Source organism: Bos taurus, chromosome 2 (assembly GCF_002263795.3).
Source record: "Bos taurus isolate L1 Dominette 01449 registration number 42190680 breed Hereford chromosome 2, ARS-UCD2.0, whole genome shotgun sequence".
NCBI classification, from domain to species: domain Eukaryota; kingdom Metazoa; phylum Chordata; class Mammalia; order Artiodactyla; family Bovidae; genus Bos; species Bos taurus.
In genome coordinates this window covers 101,974,530-101,998,248 of record NC_037329.1, presented here as the reverse complement: position 1 = coordinate 101,998,248, position 23,719 = coordinate 101,974,530, and the positions used below count along the sequence as shown (strand labels likewise).

The 23,719-nt window shown below is 37.2% G+C and overlaps 1 protein-coding gene across 3 annotated transcripts in view; it reads right to left on the bottom strand.

Moving 5' to 3' along the window:
* Nucleotides 1-23,719, bottom strand: part of SPAG16 (sperm associated antigen 16) — a 1,067,980-nt gene that overhangs the window by 408,189 nt on the left and 636,072 nt on the right. For 2 of the 3 annotated variants that reach the window (XM_024981576.2, XM_024981577.2), the window contains one exon: nucleotides 9,351-9,477. In XM_024981576.2, the coding sequence (XP_024837344.1) occupies nucleotides 9,351-9,477 (127 nt within the window). Of the gene's footprint in view, nucleotides 1-6,442; nucleotides 7,839-9,350; nucleotides 9,478-23,719 lie in introns of those variants that run through there. The other variant, XM_010802312.4, reaches the window with a different exon arrangement.

Sequence of the window (23,719 nt, the reverse complement as noted above, 5' to 3'; positions counted from 1 at the left end):
CAAGAGTGAAGTTATGTCTTGTCAAGAATACTCAAGTTATCCTGCATAACTAGTTAGAAGTATTACTGATTCTTGTATCATCTTATACCTCAACGTTATATCTTTATTGGATTCAGTTTAAATGAAGTGCATGAAGTATGACTTATTCTTAACTCTTACTGAATTGAAATAATCTCAAAAAACTAATCTATCCATATTTTTCAGTTAGAAACACACCATCATTATTAATCACTGTTTCCATTATTAAAATATGACTTTTCTCAAAGCCTGGAAACCAGATATGAAAGTAAAGTCTTTCTACTGCTGGCCATTGTCATGCTACTTCTTTTAACTGCAAGTATAAGAGAAAAAGAATGATGGTATTTGTGGTATATATGCAAACATATTATATGGTGTATATGTGTGTGCCCAGTCACTCAGACGTGTTCAACTCTTCACGACCCCATGGACAGTAGCCTGCCAGGTTCCTTTGTCCATGGGATGTTTTCAGCAAAATTACTGGAGTGGGTTGCCATTTCCTACTCCAAAGGATCTTCCTAACCCAGGGATAGAAATTGTGTCTCTTCCATCTCCTGCACTGTCAGATGGATTATTTACAATACATAAAAAGAAATACAACTTTTTATGAGGCAAATAATCTTTTGAAACCTTATACTATATTAAACTGATTTATTTACTATTTTGTTATTTTATTAGTTTTTAAAAATATTTATTTTTAATTTTTAGAAAGCAGTGTTTTCAGATCTTTTTCTATATATTAATAAAAAGCAAGATATCTGATTTTTTATCTCTCCCTCCTTTCCTTCCTTCCTTCAAAATCTACTGATCATCTATTATGCCAAAGGTTGTGAAAGTAGAGAATAAAGATCAGAATTTCATAACAGAGAAATATTAGTAGGCAAATAGTTATGATATATGACAGTTATTCTATGCTGCTGCTAAGTCGCTTCAGTCATGTCCGACTCTTTGTGACCCCAGAGATGACAGCCCACCAGGCTCCCCCGTCTCTGGGATTCTCCAGGCAAGAACACTGGAGTGGGTTGCCATTTCCTTCTCCAGTGCATGAAAGTGAAAAGTGAAAGTGAAGTTGCTCAGTCGTGTCCGAGTCTTAGCGACCCCATGGACTGCAGCCCACCAGGCCCCTCCGTCCATGGGATTTTCCAGGCAAGAATACTGGAGTGGGGTGCCATTGCCTTCTCCAAGTTATTCTATAAGTATACAAAAATATATTGTCCTTACATATATTAGTCAATTTTCTGTGCACTTCATATGATCAGCCATTCAATTCCCATTATACCCTCATGTGATAGAGAGTACAACTATCTTTGTTTTACAAATGAGGCAACTAAGGAACACAGATTTTAGGCAATTATGGCCAATGCCACACTGCCAATAAGCAGCAGGATTTGGGTTTGAATCTCGGCAGAATGGCTGTGTGCTATTACTGTGCTGTATTGTCTGACATATATATGAGGCAATAGATATAAGTCAAATATTCTGTAAAAACACAAAGAAGCTCATTTATTTTTCAAACATATCTGCTGTACCACATTGCTGAATCCATTAATTATTACACACAAAGGCAGAAAATCGGTAAGGTTTGTATTTTTGTGAGGAAAAAAAAATGCTTCATTTGTCAAGTTCAACATTTTAAGTACTATATGCCCCTCAAATGGAAACTTCTACTACGTGGTATAAAATTTTCTTAGTTGTCTCTTGAGACACCTAATCCAAATGGACAAACATGGAGAACTTTTTCAGGGAAGGTAAGTTAAGTCTTTACAATGAGAAGTAAACTCTCTATTTGAAGGGAGGAAGAGGTATTTCAGCTTGAAAAAAGAGCAAAGGAAAAGCTTTTCCAAAAGAAAGATCATCACATATATTGGCTAATTTCATGTGGTTATAATATAGTGAGTTTAATAGCTGATAGTAGCTGACATTTATTTTGTGAGGGAGCAGTAAGCTTTGCAAAGGATTTGTGTAACAAATGTAAAGTTCTCTGATTTGAGGTGTCCAAAGTGAGGTGCATCATAATATATGGAAAACAGTGTAGTGAAGCTGTTTGTTTTCATGCACTGCAATGTATTACAGCAGTTTGAAATATTCTGAGTATTTTTAAGCTGGTTAATTTTATTCAAATGAGTCCTTTGACAATTAGAACTTTTACAATCTTCTGTGATAAATTAGAGTGACCAAGAAAATGTTTTATACACCCACAGAATTTCACTGTTTTAGCAAAATATATAATTTTGAAGTTGATCTTAAAATAAGTTACGTGCTTTTTTTCCCCCAAAACACAAGTATTCCTAATTTCTTGACCATTTATGTTTTGATAAGCATTTGTTGACCATGTGGGCTTCTCTGGTGACTCAGTGGTAAAGAATCTGCCTGCAATGAAGGAGACGTGGGTTCATTCTCTGGTTAAGGAATATCCCCTGGAGAAGGAAATAGCAACCCATTCCAGTATTCTTGTCTGGGAAAGCCCATGGAGAGAGGAGCTTGGCAAGCTATAGCCCATGAGGTCTCAAAAGAGTCAGACATGACTCAGCAACTAAATGACAAATAAAATGACCATTTACTGTAAAGCAGATATTTTAGAAAATAATAATATCATGAAGGCAAAGGTAACATCTTTGACAGAGATGAAAAAGGAATCATTTCCAAAATAATTCCAAAATCATTTCTTTATGGAGCATTTGATAGTAATTTTTCAGAAGTGCCTCCCCTGGCAAATAGGTAAGGGCAACCACCTTTCAAAACTCTTAACTCAAACTTTTTTAAACATGCAGAAACAGAATTTTCTGCTTTGTTTTAAAATATTTGAAAACATCCAGTTATTTTATAAGACCAAATGATTTAAGAGAATAGCAGTGAAACATGTACATTATCATATGTAAAATAGGTGACCAGTGCAAGTTCAATGCATGAAGCAGGGCACCCAAAGCTGGTGCTCTGGGACAATCCAGAAGGATAGGGTGTGGAGGGGGCTAGGAGGGGGGTTCACGATCGGGGGAAGCACACATGTATGCTGCTGCTGCTGCTAAGTAGCGTCAGTGGTGTCCAACTCTGTGTGACCCCACAGATGGCAGCCCACCAGGCTCCCCTATCCCTGGGATTCTCCAGGCAAGAACACTGGAGTGGGGTGCCATTTCCTTCTCCAATGCATGAAAGTGAAAGTGAAGTCGCTCAGTCGTGTCTGACTCTTAGCGACCCCATGGACTGCAGCCTACCAGGCTCCTCTGTCCATGAGATTTTCCAGGCAAGAGTACTGGAGTGGGGTGCCATTGCCTTCTCTGCACACATGTATACCTGTGGCCAATTCATGTTGATATATAGCAAAAACCATCACAATATTGTAATTATTCTCCAATTATAATAAAATAAAAATAAAAACAAATAAGCAACCACAGGAGGAGAGAAATGCCTAGCAAAATTTTAACAAAAGTGTCTTGGAATAACTGGATGAATTTGAAAATCCAATATCCAAATTGATTAGCTACAGAGCATGATGCACTTTTTTCTTTAGAGTTTTTGTGTCTTTGTGAAGGATCATTTGCACATCTCATGGTTGCTAAATTCAAGCATAAGTCTGACTTGTGAATCATTGAGTTACAGTGTTAATGTTCTGAAAAAACGTAAGCATACTGAATCACCTTTTCTCACTGAAATGGCATTTTAACACTATTCTGAGAACCAGTGAGATCCAACCAAAACTAGAGGCTGTAAAATAAAAATACAGAATTGAGGCTGGAGAGTCAACCTGCTTCCTGTTTCACTCACTGACCAATTGGATGATCTAGGACAACATGTTTTACTCCCCTGAGCCTTTGTTTTTTCTATTCCTAATAAGCCTGGCATGCTACAGTCCATGGTGTTGCAAAGAGTGCGACACAACTGAGCAACTGAGCTAAACTGAATATAGATAACAATGGTGGTTCCATTTAGCATTGCATGGCTCTTACAGGTAAAATGATGGTACACAGTAGGTGTTCAGAGTTATTCATGAAATCACCTCTGGGAATAATGAGCTTTGGCACAAAAAGCCAAAGCTATAGTTATAATGTGGAGAAGGAAACGGCAACCCACTAAAGTGTTCTTGCCTGGAGAATCCCATGGACAGAGAAGCCTGGTAGGCTGCAGTCCATGGGGTCTCACAGAGTCGGACACGACTGAAGCGACACAGCAGCATAGTTATAATGAGTTTACATCGGTTAATACTACATTAAGATAATTTCTCTTTGTGACTGCTCCCTAGTAGGCTGTTCATTGAGGGCAGGGACTCTGTAACAGAACAATCCAGAACCCATGACATTGCATGGCACAAAGATCTTCAACAAATGTTACTAAGCTCAATGTGGCTGAGGAATAAAACCTACAGAGAGAAGGTACAATCATTGCCTTTGTTTCCAGATTCTGGCTTCTGAATAATGTCAGGCTCCCTTCAGAGTTCACCAGATAGCATCTTAGGAGAACAACAGGACTAGACAGGGTGCAGGTTGAATTGTGCAGTCACATGGGTTAGCACTACACAGGACCTCAGAGTTACTTTTTTTGGCAAGTTCTCAGGTTTTTCACTTCGGAGAAGGCAATGGCACCCCACTCCAGTCCTCTCGCCTGGAAAATCCCATGGGCAGAGAAGCCTGGTGGGCTGCAGTCCATGGGGTCGCTAAGAGTTGGACAGGACTGAGCGACTTCACTTTCACTTTTCACTTTCATGCATTGGAGAAGGAAATAGCAACCCACTCCAGTGTTCTTGCCTGGAGAATCCCAGGGATGGGGGAGCCTGGTGGGCTGCCGTCTATGGGGTCGCACAGAGTTGGATACGACTGAAGGGACTTAGCAGCAGCAGCAGGTTTTTCACTTCAGAGAAACAGAGGAATCAATTACTGGATCTTTTAGCTATAGCTAAGTCAGGACAGCATGGTATGCTAAATGCAAGCCTGCTGAGTCAGTCTAGGGAGCAAGGCATGGCTACCAAATGCAGTCCAAGTCATGAACTCTGTGTGTCTGATTCATCACAAGAGGTGAAATGTCATCAGTTCTAATTTTTGTCAGCCTCTCTCTGAACAGCTCACAGATGTATTATTCATTCTATTCTATGTTTTACTGTACAATGACAACATTATTTTTTTTTTCCCAAAACAATTTCAAAGCCTTAGTAGTTTTCACCAGACTTGTGAATGACTAATAATGTTGGCTTCCAAATCACTGATGTATATTTGAATTTTTCATGTCACTTTTTGAGAGGGCATTGTATGTTTTCATTAAATGAACTATATTATACATAATTTTCAGGCAATATTACAATCTGCTTTTTTAATTTTAATAAAAGAATTTTACTGTTTCATAACTTTAAGGGAAAATACTCTGCAGGTAGTCCTATAAAATAGAGCAATTTTATGAGTTTCCAAACTGCAAGCTATTTAACAGCCTCCATTTGGTAATTACAAAGATTTATAGCCTTTCCTAGTCTCCCACAAAATTCAGAGCCGATCTGTCCGGTTGACTTACAGACTGACTTAGAGGTCTCCACATTCATTATCTTTGACAGGAAGCTATTAGATTAGGTTAAAGATTTAAGACTAGTATATGTTTGGGAATGGGAGTGAGAGGTTTAAAACTAATTTATAGGAATATAATCCACTGGTTATTTTCATATTTCATCAAAAAATATTTTAGAAAATGTCACAATACTAGTTGATCACATTGAGATGACAAAATGTTCTGCTTTTGCTTCACTAAGAGAAGGGAGTCATTCATCTCATTTTAGATTCATATTTTCAGCATCACCTGACAGTTTATCATTTATCAAGGAATTAACCTAATACAAAAGTTATAAAAAGGAGACTATCAGGATACTACAGATGTAGTTGATGTTATGAGTCTAATAATATCCATATCAGTATGTTGTACAGGCTTTACTATTACACAGAAAACAAGATAGCTGTCCTGGTTACTTTTTTTCCAATATCTCATAATATGTAACTACAAAATTTTATTTTTAAATTCTTCATAAGTCCCTGTTATACAAAAACTTAATTTCATATTATATATACAATGTATAATATGCACCCTTTAAAAACTATATATAAAATGTGAATTTTTAAAAATCTAGGTGTGTCAAGATTTGTTTTGTGTGTTAAAAATAAATGAGGCATCTTAGAAACAAACTCACCAGAACAGCTAATGCAGCTTAAGTGAAATGATTCAGTTTAGTTCTAGATTTGCAGTCATATATTTTTAGACTTTTATAATAATACTTAGTTAACAACTTGCATTGTCTAATTATTAATAAGCTAAATTAAGAGAATTTCCCTTTGTTTTACATGTTTAATTCTATTTTATATAGATACTGATTTAAATATATACATTTTTACCAATGAGTTTGAAATATTTTCAGAAAATAAACTAATTAAATGAACTTTATTTCTAATTATTGATATATTTACCACAATTGCTGAACATTTTATCTATACCAAAATTTTTCAGAGTCCTTTCCTTAATATTAATGAATGTAAGGTAGCTAGCATGTAGCTAGCATACAGGGTAATAACAAATTTGCAATAGTATTAATAATATAAATTTTAATTTGCCATTAAAACCAATTTGAAAAAATACATTAATAATGATTAAAGAAACACAATCTTTCTATGTACCTATATCCAATTCAAATGCTGTTCTGCTGTATGCTAAGGCCCTTTGCATATGAATTTCTATTTCCTTCTGCTCTCCAATATACTGTAGGAGATAAGACCAGAACACAAAGAGTTCCCAACAACAGATAGAAAGGTCACCATCATAAACAACTCTATGCATAGAGGGAAGATACAAGGAGGCAACTTCTGTTTATAAGAGAATTTTACTTTCAGACATCGTGCTTAGTTGCTCAGTTGTGTCCGACTCCTTGTGACCATGGATTGTAGCCCTCCAGGCTCCTCTGTCCATGGGGATTCTCCAGGCAAGAATACTGGAGTGGGTTGCCATTTCCGTCTCCATCCAAGCATTAGTGCTCCAGTTTATTCACAGGAAAACAAATAAATAAGAGACATGCTTTCTGAGAACATTTAGTTACAGAACTCTGAGAGACTAAAAAAAAAAAAAACAAAACCCTATACCAAAAGAAAATGAGCATGAAATTTAGGTCACTGCTAAATTAATATTTCCTCTGTGGGTTTTCCTTTACCAATTGCTTTTACACACACTTCATATCTAAGTACTGAGACTAAATGAGTCGAAAATTTTGCTTTCTCGTTGATGCTCCATTAGCAGGATTGAACTCTCTTGTACAGGGTCTAAGCTATTTTAAATCAAGGAGGTGGCTGTGGCACCTTTTTACCCAACAATAAATTATTCTGATTTTATTAATTCATGGCTGATGCATTTTTCCCACAATGTCCTTTGACTGCTGTCCCCTGACATGCTGTAACACGTGAAGTTGTATCCAAGGTATTTGTCACTCTACCACTAGCTGTTTTCTAAAATACGTGAACCTAAGGACTCTGTGTTCTCTATCCTAAATCAATTTGCCTCAGAGAACTAAAGACTCTGCATATCTTGGCATTCTCCAAACTACTGAAGTGTGTGCTCAATTTGCTGTGCTTTAGTTTCTCTGGTGGTAAAGACTGCAGGAAACCCAGGTTCAACCCCTGAGTTGGGAAGAGCTCCTGGAGAAGGAAATGACAACCCACTTCAGTATACTTGCCCAGGAAATCCCATGGACAGAGGAGCTGGTGAGCTACGGTTCATGGGATTGCAAAGAATTGGACACGACTGAGTGACTAACACTTTTACCTTTCTGTTTCTGAAATCTTTAATCCTTTCCACAAGTTGTCTCCCATCTGAAACAAGGGAGACCTCTCTTAGATTCTGGAAGTATAGTCTTTTCTCCTCCTCATCTTCACAGCCAAACTCTGTGAAAATGTAGTCCCCAAATTCCATCTCCATTTGTTCACATCTAATTTACTTCTGAGGCCATACTAATCCAAGATTATCTGTTTTAACACAGAAAAATCCCATAACCCAGGAAAACTTGCAATCTTAGATAAAGTGGGGCAGCTGGTCACCTTTAAACTCCTCTTCTTTTCTCACATTACCTCCACCTCCAATCACTCTTCAAATTGTGAGAGTTAAACCCTTTATCCTGAATTCATTCTTTCCTTTTAATTCTCACAATCTCCTAATTCAAATTCTCACCTGCTCACAGCCTACTTTATAAGCCTCCTCAATGAGAATGACTCCCTTAACTCTACTATCAAATCCATCTTTCTAAAAGGCTAATCTGATTGTTACCTGGTTTGCTTGTGTGTGTGTGTGAAAGTCGCTCACTCGTGTCCAACTCTTTGCGATCCCCATGAACTATACTGTCCATGGAATTCTCCAGGCCAGAATACTGGAGTGGGTAGCCTTTCCCGTCTCCAAGGGATCTTCCCAACTCAAGGATCGAACCCAGGTCTCCTGCATTAAGGGTGGATTCTTTACCAGCTGAGCCACCAGGGAAGCCCAAGAATACTGGAGTGGGTAGCCTATCCCTTCTCTAGGAGATCTTCCTGACCCAGGAATCAAACTGGGGTCTCCTGCATTGCAGGTGGATTCTTTACCAACTGAGCTATCAGGGAAGCCATGGTTTGCTTAACATGCTTTAATAGATTCCCTCTGAAAATAATAAAACTTCAATCAGATACTTGGTGATCTTGAGCTTGTCTATCTGTATACACTTGCTTGTGTTTTATTTCCTCTTTCTTAAGCTCTATCAATACATATTATTACTCTCCAAATATGCTTTTATAGACTCATACCTCTAGAGCTTTGTAAGGTATGCACTGTTCTTTCCTGGAATCCATCTTCTTGAGATTATTTGGTATATCCTACTTACCCTCTAACTCTCAGCACAAGGACAGCCTCCTCTTGGGAGTCATCCACATCCTTCTAGGCAGATAAGAGATCTCCCCGCTTTTCCCCTGTATCTTGTATTTTCTTCCATTTTAATATATACCTCACCACATTAAAATAATCTCTTGGTTCTCCTTCCTTTCTAAGATACAAGGTCCTTAGGGAGAGGTGCTATGCATTTTCCTGTCATATGTATTATACCAGCAGAGTTTCTATCTCAATAAATAATTGCTGCATTAATGTTTAATGAAGCAATTACATTATTTTATATTCCTACTTTTAGGAGGCAGGGTAGATAAAAGCATATAGATAAGATCTTGTAAACAGAAACTTATTATCATTCTTTTATCCTACGTGCCCCTATACAATTTCTTCATAGGTTGTATCTTGCACCTGAAAAGTGACTAAGAGTGACTAGACCTATCAAAATTGGAAAAAAAAAATGTTAACGATTTGCTTACCGTTCTTGCATCCCAGATGGACAGTGACTTATCGGCAGAGCCTGTGAGAAGAGTGTTGGAGTAAGGAAAAAACTCGATGCTGTTCACAGAATCTGTGTGTCCATACAAGGTATATCTGCATCTTTCACTGCACAGAGAAAAATTAAGAGTTCAAGTTTGCAAAGTGAGCACCTAAATGTTCCTTATTCTTTCTATACAATGTTAAAAACGATAATAAATGTTTGAGGCATAGTTTTGTAAGTGGCAAAAATGTACAACAACATTTTAAAGGAGCATTCTACAACCACCTTATATTCCAAGCACTTTACAGAATTAGTAGCATGAAATAGACTAATTACATCCAATTTATAAAATCACTTGGGAAAGCTGTCTTTACACTATCGCATTTATTCTTTATCATGAAATTACTTACTTAAAAATTGCTCCCATCACATGAAGTAATATTCTGAGAAAAGAACTGCATGCGTGCTACAATATGTGAAGACCAGATAAACTTCTTTAACTTGCTCAGTTTCTTTCTTTCTTTTTTTTTTCCCTCAGTGTGGGCTGTATATTAGAATCACCTATTCTGCAGCTTAACCAGCTGATTCAGTTCAGTTCAGTCACTTGGTTGTGCCTGACTCTTTGCGACCCCATGGAGTGCAGCACGCCAGGCTTCCCTGTCCATGGGATTCTCCAGGCATTTGGTTGTGATATTAGAAATGTACCTATGTGCTGTGCTGTGCTTCGTTGCTCAGTCATGTACAACTCTCTGCAACCCCATGGACTGTAGCCTGCCAGGCTCCTCTGTCCATGGAATTCTCCAGGCATTTCTAGTATGATAACCAGCCGGTTAAGCTCTGATCAACTGACTGGTGACTGGCTTGAGCCATTCCATACATGACAGTACAGTGGAGTGGGAAAAATTCTGCAATGGGAGCTGGGAGACTGGATTCCAGTCCTATCTATGACAAGAACCAGTAGGGTTACCATAGAGAAGTTATTCATCTCAGGAACAGTACAGTTCCTTCTTGTGAGACTGAAATTACTTAATTTGAAGCATTGAGAGGTCCAATGTAGCTCCAACAATCTGAGATTTTTGACTAAGGCAGTAAACATAAAAGGGAAAGAAGAAGTCAAACTGAGCATAACATCTAATAACTGTTTGGAATGAAGCTTATTTCACCGGAAATTTTGGCATTTTTGAGAAGCCAGAAAATTTTAAGATTTGTGTGGATACATATGTAAATTACTCAATGGCAATTCCCTTGATTGATACTTTTCATATCAAAGTGAAGTACTGTAGTAATTAATATCAGGAACAAGGAAATAAAATCAATAAATTCATTAATCATGGCCATTTTGTATCAGTTCCCTTATCTCAATATTTCTGAGAGAGGCTGATAATAATTTGATCTTTAAAGTTGATGAAATGTCAGTCTCTACCAGGGGTCCACACACTATGGCCCTTTGGCTAGTTGCCTATTTTTGTAAAGAATGATTTACTGGAACATGTCAATTTGTTTACATATGTCTATTGCTGCTTTCCCCTGACAATAGCAGAGTTGCATAGTTATGAGAGACCATATGGTTCATAAGCCTAAAATATTTAGTATGTGACCTTTCAAAAAGATATTTGGATATTTATAAGTATGCTCAGATTTTATGACATGTTTTTGAGATGGGTGCTAAACTTACAGGATAAATTACTTTATTTTTATAGAATTCTTGTTTTGTGTAGAAATTTTACCTGCTGTTTTCTAATAATTCTAAAAATATCAATATAAAGCATTTTTTGAAAGGCTTACATTCCAAAGTCCATTATAATGAAATAATCATCTTTAACTATTAATTGCTCCAGGTATAGCTCTATAAGAGACAGAGAGAGATTTTACAGCAAAAGGAAAATTATGTGTATATTATATACTGTAGCAAATTATTAAATTAAATTATATGAGTTTACCATGAATGAAAACAATTAGGATTAAAGGCATGGTTGAAAGTTGTCAATGTTTTTTAATTCTGAAATATTGTCTAAAAGGCACTCTCAGATTGAGAAAATATTAAAAATTAAGCATGCTATTTTTAGTTGTATTTCATTTATAGAAAGTATAAGTCAAAAAGGAAATGTTTGTAATTATGACATGTTTATAATTCCTCCCACTTTTACTCACCAACCAAGCTTTTGAAATAAAATTGTCAATCTTACAATGTCAAAAATCAAAACACATATGATCAGCAATCACAAGTCAGTTTTTGTGCCAGTGTTCTCCCAGTGTTCAGTGAATATCTACTTAAATAAATTTTCTGAACTTTTATATATTTTCTTGATTATTCAGTACTTCAAGAGCAATTTTGAATGGTCGTAGTATCCTGAGTCATCAATCCTCAAACATTTGTCGATAAATGTTTCACTGTCTCCTATGAGAGACAAAGTCCAAGGCCAGCCTAATCTCTCTTACCGTTCATGCTTAGCTTCCCCTGTGGATGATCTGCTTTTAATGCCCACAGCCCTAATATTCTTTTGCAAACAATGGAATGCAGCATGGCATGGCTTGGTAGCAATTTCCATCTTAGACTTTTGTTCTTCTAGTATAGAGTTATTCCTTTACTATATATTCATATTTTTCTCTTCCATTTATTCTTTTTTTTCCCTTTAGGAACACTAGCTGTTTTATTTTGTTTCATTTTTCTCCTTCATTTAATATTCTTTCTATAATCCTTGTATTATAGAGAGAAATTATATATACATATATATGGATATAAGGATTATAGAGAGAAATACATATACACACACATATATATATACACATATATATACATATATATGTAATTACTTTTTTACAACTTAAAAATTTTTTAATTATGGTTATTTGTGTGTATGTGAAGAGGGAGCAATCTATAAAACCTTTATGTTTCTGATTTAACTTTTCCCCCAATATTTCTCAGTCTGCTTTTCAACTATTGTCTTATAAAATAATAAAATTCTTTAACTCTTTTGATGTCCTCTTTTACTATATAAAATCAACTTGAAATATAGGATTTCTGTAATTCATTGAAAATATAGAGGACTTTTTGTCTTAATTATTGGTAATTTTACTTAGGTAATTCCTTCTTCACTGTATATTCTTCAGTAGAATTTGGTTTATATTCATTTATTCAATTTTTTCAATTCATCATCAGTTCTGGGTTCGTTTCTTTTATTATGACAATATTATATGGGACAGCCACTTGCTAAAGATTAACAGCAGAAAGAGGGAAATTAGATTTATCTTTCATTTCTAATCAGATTTGCTCCCTTCCAAAAATACTTCTCACTAAATACTACTGGGTTTATCCCTCAAGTTCATCTTTCCTTCACTTTTGCATTTTTTTAAGTATAGATATAGCTTGTTGTCAAACAACTCAAGTCACAGGCTTCATGTTAACTCTAAAGGCTCCTGCCTCCCTCACCACCCTCAGCCTGCCTCACCTCTGGCAGTTTCCTCTATCTTCTTTATCTAACAGTAAAAATGTCTTGTTGGGATTTGTGCCACCATGATAAAGTAACCAGTACAGTACTTTTCTCTCCAAAATAAACAACTATAAAATGACACACATTATATGTGGCTATGATTTTCTGGCACTGAACTAAACACAGAAAAGGAGGGTACCCCTGAGCACAGGAAAATATTTAGGGAGCACCATGACCTCTCTTCTTCTCTTCTCCGAGAAGCCCCAGCAAGGCGGTAGGCATTGGAGCAACTTTGAAGAGATAACCCCTGTCCAAGGGCAAAGGAGAAGCCCCAGCAAGACAGTAGGAGGAGCAAAATTGCCCCACTGAGAATAAAACCCCATACCCGCCAGAGACTCTCAGAAGTCTCAAACAAACCTTGTATGCACCAGGACCCAGAGACCCCACAGAGACTAAGACAGAACTATGTTTGGGTGTCTCCTGCGGAGGTCTGGGTCAGCAGTGGCCTGCTGCAGGGGCAGGGGCTCTGGATGCAGTAGACCTGGGTATGGCATAAGCCCTCTTGGAGGAGGTCACCATGAACCCCACCATAGAGCTGCCATAACTTACACAGGACTGGGGTAACAGACTCTTGGAGGGCACAAACAAAACCTTGTGTGCACCAGGACCCAGGAGAAAGGAGCAATGACCCAAAAAAAAAAAAAAAAAAAAAAAAACTGACTCAGACTTGCCCGTGAATGTCCAGGGGTCTCTGGCAGAAGCATGGTCAGAGGTGGCGTGGTGCAGGGTTGGGGGCACTGAGTGCAGCAGTGCTTGCATGGGACCTGTTGAAGGAGGTCAGCATTATTTTCATTACCTCCAACATAGTTTGGCCTCAGGTCAAATAATAGGGAGGGAACACAGACCCATCCATCAACAGAAAATTGGATTAAATATTTACTGAGCATGGCACTGGCCATCAGAATAAGACCCAGTTTCCCCCTCAGTCAGTCTCTCCCATCAGGAAGCTTCCATAAGCCTTTAACCTTCTCCATCAGAGGGCACACAGAATGAAAACCACAATGACAGAAAACTAACCAATCTGATCACATGGGCAACAGCCTTGACTAACTCAATGAAACTGTGAGCCATGCCATGTAGGGCCACCCAAGATGGACGGGTCATGGTGGAGAGATCTGACAAAACATGGTCTACTGGAGAAGGGAACAGCAAACCACTTCAGTAATCTCACCTTGAGAACCCCACGAACGGTATGAAAAAGCAAAAAAAAAAAAAAAAAAAATAGGACACTAAGAGATTAACTCCCCAGGTCGGTAGGTGCCCAATATGCTACTGGAGATCAGTGGAGAACTATCTCCAGAAAGAGTGTAGAGATGGAACCAAAGCAAAAACAACACCCAGCTGTGGATGTGACTAGTGATAGAAGTAAAGTCTGATGCTGTAAAGAGCAATATTGCATAAGAACCTGGAATGTTATGTCCATGAATCAAGGCAAATTGGAAGCGGTCAACTAGGAGATGGTGAGAGTGAACATCGACATTTTAGGAATCAGCAAACTAAAATGGACTGGAATGGGTGAATTTAACTCAGATAACCATTATATCTACTACTGTAGGCAAGAATCCCTTAGAAGAAATGGAGTAGCCATCATAGTCAACAAAAGAATCCAACATTCAGTAATTGGATGCAATCTCAAAAACAACAGAATGATCTCTGTTTGTTTCCAAGGCAAACCATTTAATATCACAGTAATCCAAGTCTATGCCCCAACCAGTAACACAGAAGAAGCTGAATGGTTGTATGAAGACCTACAAGACCTTCTAGAACTAACACCCAAAAAAGATGTCTTTTATACTATAAGGGACTGGATTGCAAAAGTAGGAAGTCAAGAATTACCTGGAGTAACAGGCAAATTTGGCCTTGGAGTACAGAATGAAGGAGGGCAAATGCAAATAGAGTTTTGCCAAGAGAATGCCCTGATCATAGCAATTATCCTCTTCCAACAACAAAAGAGAAGACTCTACACATGGACATCACCAGATTGTCAATACCAAAATCTGATTATTTAAATTATTTGCAGCAAAAGATGGAGAAGCTCTATACAGTCATAAAAACAAGATGGTGAGCTGACTGTGGCTCAGATCATAAATTCCTTATTGCCAAATTCAGACTTATATTGAAGAAAGTAGGGAAAAACCACTAGATCATTCAGATATGACCTAAGTCAAACCCCTTAAGATTATACAGTGGAAGTGATTAATAGATTCAAGGGATTAGATTTGATAGAGTGCCTGAAGAAGTATGAATGGAGATTCATGACACTGTACGGGAGGCAGGGATCAAGACCATCCCCAAGAAAGTAATACAAAAAGGGAAAATGGTTATCTGAGGAGGTCTTACAGATAGCTGTGAAAAGAAGGGAAGAGAAATGGGAAGGAGAAAAGGAAAGATATACCCATTTAAATGCAGAATTCCAAAGAATAGCAAGGAGAGATAAGATAGCCTTCCTCAGTGATCAATGCTAAGAAAAAGAGGGAAACAACTGAATGGGAAAGACTAGGGAGCTCTTCAAGAAAATTAGAGATAACAAGGGAACATTTCATGGAAAGATGGGCACAATAAAGGACAGAAATGGTATGGACCTAACAGAAGCAGAAGATATTAAGAAGAGGTATCAGGAATACACAGAACTATACAAAAAAGATCTTCATGACCAAGAGAATCATGATGGCGTGATCACTCACCTAGAGCCAGTCATCCTGGAACGCGAACTCAAGTGGGCCTGAGGAAGCATCACTACGAACAAAGCTAGTGGAGGTGATGGAATAATCCTAAAACATGATGCTGTGAAAGTGCTGCACTCAGTATGCCAGCAAATTTGGAAAACAGCCGTGGCCACAGGACTGGAAAAGGTCAGTTTTCATTCTGATCCCAAAGAAAGACACTGCCAAAAATGCTCAAACTAGTGCACAATTACATTCATCTCACATGCTAGCAAAGTAATGCTCAAAATTCTCCAAGCCAGGCTTCAACAGTATATGAACCGTGAACTTCCAGATGTTCAAGCTAGATTTAGAAAAGGCAGAGGAACCAGAGATCAAATTTCCAACATCCACTGGATCATCGAAAAAGCAAGAGAGTTTTAGAAAAATACCTACTTCTGCTTTATCGACTATGCCAAAACCTTTGACTGTGTGGATCACAACAAACTGTGGAAAATTCTTCAAGGGATTGGAATGCCAGACCACCTGACCTGCATCCTGAGAAATCTATATGCCAGTCAAGAAGCAACAGTTAGAACTGGACATGGAACAGCAGACGGGTTTCAAATTTGGAAAGGAGTACGTCAAGGCTGTTTATTGTCACCCTGCTTATTTAACTTATAGTACATCATGAAAAATGCTGGGCTGGATGAAGGACAAGTTGGAAGCAAGGTTGCTGGGAGAAATATCAATAACCTCAGATATGCAGATGATACCACCCTTATGGCAGAAAGTGAAGAACTAAAGAGCCTCTTGATGAAAGTGAAAGAGGAGAGTGAAAAAGTTGGCTTAAAATTCAACATTAAGTAAATGAAGATCATGGCATCTGGTCCCATCACTTCATGGCAAATACATGGGGAAACAATGGAAACAGTGACAGACTTTATTTTCTTGGGCTCCAAAATCACTGCATATGGTGATTACAGCCATGAAATTAAAAGATGCTTGCTCCTTGGAAGAAAAGCTATGACCAACCTAGATAGCATATTAAAAAGCAGAGACATTAGTTTGCCAACAAAGTAGAGAGACTACTAGTCTCCAAGAGACTAGAGGCTTTACTTGTCTCTAGTCAAGGCTATTGTTTTTCCAGTAGTCACGTATGGATGTAAGCGCTGGAGTATAAAGAAAGCTGAGCATCGAAGAATTGATGATTTTGAACTGTGGTGTTGGATAAGACTCTTGAGGAGACTGTTGAGAGTCCCTGGAACAGCAAGAGATCCAACCAGTCTATCCTAAAGGAAATCAGTCCTGAATTTCATTGGTGACTGATGTTGAAGCTGAAACTCCAATACTTTGGTCACCTGATACAAAGAAGTGACTCACTGAAAATACCTGGATGCTGGGAAAGATTGAAGGTGGGAAGAGAAGGGGATGACAAAGGATGAGATGCTTGGATGGCATCACCGACTGGATGGACATGAGTTTGAGTATGCTCTGGGAGTTGGTGATGGACAGGGAAGCCTGGCATGCTGCAGTTCGTGGGACTGCAGAAGAATTGGACACGACTGAGCCACGTTACTGAACTCTACTGAATGACCTCACTGACTTTCTGCTTGGAAGCACTTACTGCTATCAAAATAAGAGTAGAACCCTGGTAGAAGTGAAGTCTCACTGAAAGTCAAAGTCTTAGTTGCTCAGAGTCTGACTCTTTGCAATCCCACTAGGCTCCTCTCTCCATGAGTTCTCCAAGCAAGAATTCCAGAGTGGGTAGCCATTCTCTTCTCCAGGAGATTTTTCCCACCCAGGGATCAAACTTGGGTCTCCCTCATTGTGGGAAGATCCTTTATTGTCTGAGCCACCAATGGGGGTAGATGTGAAGTCTCAGAAGAACCGAGAGGAAATGAGAATAATCTGGGCTGCTGGGCTGCCTGGTTCTTGCAGTGAAGGGTACATGAATAAAGGGAGCTGCATGGCAAATGGCAGCAGTTTGGGAATTTGCCATGAATTGTTGGCCAAGGTCTAGATGACATTTCTACAGTGTAAGAGTCCACAAGCCCTTGAAGATATTTCATGCTGGGTGGTTGAATGCTGTACAGTGATACCAGAGACCAGGTATTATTGGAAGATATTGGACTTTAATCTCATCTAGAGTGGACAGACTCACTGGGTACATCAGACTTTCAGTTGGAACCACAAAAAAGAACCCACCATAGGAGTAAGGGTCAGGTTCACTGCTGCTGCTGCTGCTAAGTCGCTTCATTCATGTCCGACTCTGTGCGACCACAGAAATGGCAGCCCACCAGGCTCCCCCGTCCCTGGGATTCTCAGGAAAGAACACTGGAGTGGGTTGCCATTTCCTTCTCCAATGCATGAAAGTGAAAAGTGAAAGTGAAGTTGTTCTGTCGTGTTCGACTACTAGCGACCCCATGGACTGCAGCCTACCAGGCTTCTCCGTCCATGGGATTTTCCAGGCAAGAGTACTAATGGAAGTTAAAAACCAAAGTAGACTTGTTTTGACCAAGAATAAAACTAAGCCTGAAAGGCAAAAATGATATGTCTATAATTAAATAGATTGCTGGAACAGAACTTATATAGAAAGACCAATATAGACTCCTTAAAATTTGTTACTAATGATATCCAGCATTTGATTTAAAAAAATAGTACACATGTAAAGAGGTGGAAAAGGTATAAACAAGAAAAAAATGCAGTATTAGAAACAGACTCAACTTTTTAATCAAACACCAAGATTTCAACCGTATATCATAATCACAGGTAAGGATTTAAAGAAACTGCTAAATGGGTCTACAAAGACAGAATGTCAGAGAATAAATAGAAACTATAAAAAAACAATTGATAAGTATAACATGTGAAATAAAGTTCATTGCATGAGCAAAAAGCACATCGAATACTGCAGGAATAAAAGGATTGGTGGACTTGAATAAGATAAATAGAACTTACAGAAATAGAAAACATATTGAAGAACCATTGACAGAACCTCAGTCATTAGTGGGGATAATCACATGGTCTAATAGAAATAATTGGGTTTCTGGAGGTCGTGGGGAGCGTAGAAAAGGAAAGAAAGAGAAAAGGGTTAGAACAATTTTGAAAGAACAATTGCTCAAGTGCTCCCCAATTTGATGAGAAATGCCAATATACAGATCATACTAGCTCAGGAAAATCCAAACATAATTAATAACAGACAGAACACACCTAAGCATATCATATTAAAACTGCTAAAAGCAAAATATAAAACAAAAATCTGAAAGTCACAATCAATGAAAGAAACATAACACGTAGGTAACAATGGTGCAATGACAACTGACTTCTCAATAGAAACAATAGAATATAACAGAACAACTTTTTTAAGGGCTGAATTGAATTATTTAAAATTCAATAATCAGTTAAAATACCTTCAATAAGGAAGATGAAATAACTTTTCAAATAAATCACCAGCAGATCTTTCCTATAAGAGATGCTGAAGAGAAGGTATTCAGACTGAATGGAAAGGACAACAGATGGAAATATCCATATATAGAAAAGAATGACATCATCTAAAATGATAACTATTTGGGTAAATGGAAAAACACCTTTTTTTTTTTAATTTTTAAAAGACAACTGGTTAAAGATACCATCATTGTACTAGATAGTGTCTTAAGTATGTAGAAGTAAACTAAAAGATAGCAAAATCACAAGAACCAGGGTAAATACAGAATTACATTGTTTTAAGGTACTCAGATGAAGTAGTACCATATTGCCTCATTAGACTGTGACTAAAAATAATGAATTGTTGACTTCTGCAACAATATACTTTAATAGCAATAATACCAAATGAAATAATTCAGGTAAATATGCCTATGTATTATATAGTTGAATTCATATGAAGTTCAGGAACAGACACTCTATGGTTAGAAAGAAGACATCGTTTGCTGTGGGGAATGGGCTTTCATTAGATGAACTGGGAAATTATCTGTGGTTACAGAAATGGCCTGCAGCTTCAACAGCTTAAAAGGTATATACATTTATCAAAATTCATCTATAATAATTGACCACTTCAGTGTTAAGTTCCACTGTGTATATCACCTCAACCAAACAATTAAAAGTAAATATCACTTGTGAGAATACTTTTTCCTTCTGCCTTCACTATCCTGATATGTGCGACACAATAAATACTAAATATATATTTCTGTGAATAGTTGAGTATTTATAGTGATTCTATCCTCTTATTAAGGCTCCACACATGTATGTGTCAAGTACATGCACCTTCATAGATGGACAAAGTATCTATAATATTTGGAATAGCTATACCAGTAATATATATATATATATTTGTTCTCTAAAGGCATGCATTACATAGCTACCAGGAAGTCTTATGTCTAATTAAAAAGGAAATAAAAAGGAACGGAAATATAAAGAAATAGATACAAATCACAAAAAATTAACAGAAAAACACATGAGAGAAAATAAAACAATACTGATAATTACATTAAAAAGATGATCTGTGGACAGCATCAGCAAAATAATAAAGATGACATTTTTAACCTCTTATGAGCTATCATGGAAAGGTAGTTTCACTTGTGACAAAATTAAGCATTGCTATTTGCAAGTAGCTCATTAGCAGTAACTTTTTAAAAGGCTGTATTTATTAAATATAATAAACATGAATAAAATTATTATTTTTTAATTGAAGCATTCCAACCTATAAACAATTATGCTCTTACATTAATTTTTTGTACACACAAAATTTGCCAAAACACTAAAATGTCTAATACTGCACAATTTGGCAGTATTTTTAAGGCAAAGGTAACAGTGTCATATATGATTATATCCATTTCATCACAGGGAATATCTAACAAATACACACAGAAAACATGTGATTTAGTAATGTATATCCTTACATACTATGTGCGCTACTAGTAAAACACTGTGCACATTGACAGTTGATATTTAGGCTTTGTCTGCTGTCATTAAAACCCAATTTAATTATCTGGGAGTATATTCAGTTATGGTGGTAGGATAGAGGGAGAGGTTCCTCAATGATATATTCTAGTGCACAGAGTTTCCCAAATAAAAGAAAAAGCTGGGTCTTCACATAGCTTAAAGGAAGAAAGAACTGCTCAAGGGGGAAAGAAATCTGCTTACAAATCACTGGGTTTAGGTATGGGGCATTCCAGGCAGACAGACGGCAAGAGCAGGCTTGAGAGAGATTAATTAGCTGCCAGAGAAGGAAGTCCCATTCAGAATTCTTTGCAGGTGAAAATGGACTAAAGTGACAGAGCATGACTGCACCACAAGGGATGGAAATGATTTGCACATTTCCATCAAAAACGTAAACACTGAAGCCTGATGCAATTTTCTCTCCATTGCTCTGTCTTCTATTTTCCTAACATTTTTGTAGAGAGAAGTTAGTTAACACGAAAAAGCTCTTTATCAACTACCTCCTATTTTTACTTTACTTCCCCTTTTTTCTTCTGTTGTTGTCCATTGCGCTCCTTGATTTAATTTATTATTCTGGGAACCAAAGGATGGCTATTTTTCTCAACTATGAACTTGTTAAAAAATAGTTATCCACTCTTCTAGAGCAGATGCATTTTCATCTAAAATGTATTTCCAACTTGTAACTTGTAAGAGGACATTGTTTTAACACACAGTACACACACAGTAGCCCTTCGTGAGGTATTAAATTTTAAAGATTCTATTTCCTTGGTGTATTTGTTATAACACTATTAATATTGGATACGAAACTGTATTTTTGAAACTTCAAGCTTGTATGAACTTTTATATCAACAAAATGTGGTTAATGCAATTACAGAACATTTGCAAAAGAGCAGCAATATGTATTTCAGTGAAATGAAGAGAAGGGTAAAAGATATCTATCCTTGTTTAGGAAAAAATACTGGAATTCATTATCTTATTAACCCTTAGTAAGACCTAAATTTTATTTATATTTTACGCTACAGATTTATTTTTAAAAATTAGTAGTTAATTCTGGAAAATCTTTTGCTTTAGAGAGAGCTGAAATTAATAGCAAGAATATTTACATTCTCATTTTGTTTTATGTCGTGTTTCATCATTTTTCCTTGTGTCATCTCCTGTTCTCTCTTTTTGTCTCTAATTCTCTAAAAGGGGAACCCATATCCCTACATTTTTTTTTTCACTTTGTACTTAAATTATAAAGTCTCTCTTATTTTCTTAATTCTTTTACAATATGTATTAAAAAAAACACCCCAATATTATGGCCCAAGACTTTAACTGTTGCTGTTGATAGTCCCTAACTCCTGACTTTTTGCGACCCCTTGGACAGTAACCTGCCAGTCTCCTTTGTCCATGAGATTCTGCAGGCAAGAATACTGGAGAGGGTTTCCATTTCCTTTTCCAGGGGATCTTCTGAACCCAGGGATTGACAGGCAAATTCTTTACCAGTGAGCCACCTGGGAAGCCCCAGGCTTTAATTGTTGTTTATTCACTAAATTGTGTCTGACTCTTTTGCAACCCCATGGACTGTGGGAAGATTGTTTTCTGATCCTACCTCTCTGCTTTTTTTTTTTTTTAATTTTTATTAGAGTAGCTGATTTCCAATGTTGTGTTACTTTCTGCTGTGCAGCAAATTGACCGAGTCAATTATGTTCACATATTATACACACACACACACATACATATTCTTTTTTAGATTTTTCTCATATAGGTCATTAAAGAGTATTGACTAGTGCTCCCTTTGTTCTACAACAGGTTCTTACTAGTTATCTATTTAATACATAGTAATGTGTATATGTCTTTTCATACTGTCATGGGGTTCTCACGGCAAGAATACTGGAGTGGGTTGCATTTTCTCCTCCAATGTATATGTTAATCCTAATCTCCTAATTTATGTGCCCCCCCCCTCTTTCCCCTTTGGTAACCATAAATTTGTTTTCTACATCTGTGACTCTATTTATGTTTTATAAGTAAAAGACCTGGATTTTAAATATCATTTGTATAACTGAACGAACATACAACGATAATATTTATCATGAGGCTTATCTGAGATAAACATTATTTATGACAATAAATATATGAACTGAGAACTATCTCCAAATGGCAATAAAATTCTACTCTACCAATGTAAAAGGCAGATTTTCCAGCACCCTCAAATACCCGAAATATAATCAGGATTTGGAGAATAAAAGAAAAAAGGTGTATAAATAAAATAACCATAATTGAGTTGAGGACTTGCTTAGAGTACCCTCAAGTCCTTACTCAGATTGTTAAACAGTCAACTGAATTGTTTTTGCAAAGGATGCGAGTGCAGGGAGAAATTTAAGAGGCTGGAGCACTGTTCACTGATAACAATGAGGAAAACATGGATACTTGGCAATAAATGGCAGCAAACTGAATAATGGGAAAAAACAAAATAAAAAGACCAAATATTGAAATGGCAACCTAGGACAAATGAATAAAGACAAAAGCAAATAACTCTTTATATATCAACAGTTTCTACACTTAACACTATAGTTTAAGTTGGGACATATTGAGCATTTACTATTCTAAGTAATTTGCACACCATAACACTGGGAATACTGCGATTTGTAGTTGGCCCTAAATAGTCAAAGATTCCATAGTCAAAAAATCATAGAGACAAATTAAGGAAACAATTCCATTTACCACTACAATAAAATGAGTAAGATTCATAGGAATAAACCTGCCTAGGGCTCCCTGGTAGCTCAGCTCAGATGGTAAAGAATCCATCTACAATGCAGGAGGCCTGGGTTTGATCCCTGGGTTAGGAAGATCCCTTGGAGGAGGCATGGCAACCCACTCCATATTCTTGCCTCAAGAATCTCCATGGACTGAGTTGCCTGGTGAGCTATAGTCCATGGAGTTACAAAGAGTCGTACACGACTTGAGCAACTAGCACAGCACAGCACAGGGATACAAAAGATCTGCATACAGAAAACTATAAGACACTAATGAAAGAAATCAAAGATGACACAAACGGAGAAATACATCATGTCCTTGTTTGCTTGCTACTATTTAGTCACTCAGTCTTGTCCAACTCTTTGTGACCCCATGGACTGTAGTCTGCCAGGCTCTCTGTCCGTGGGATTTCCCAGTCGAGAATACTGGAATGGGTTGCCATTTCCTTCCCCTCGGGACTTTCTGAACCCCAGGATCAAAACTGCATCTCCACATCTCCTGTACTGCAGGCAGATTCTTTACCACCAACTATACTATACTACCCAAAGCAATCTACAGATTCA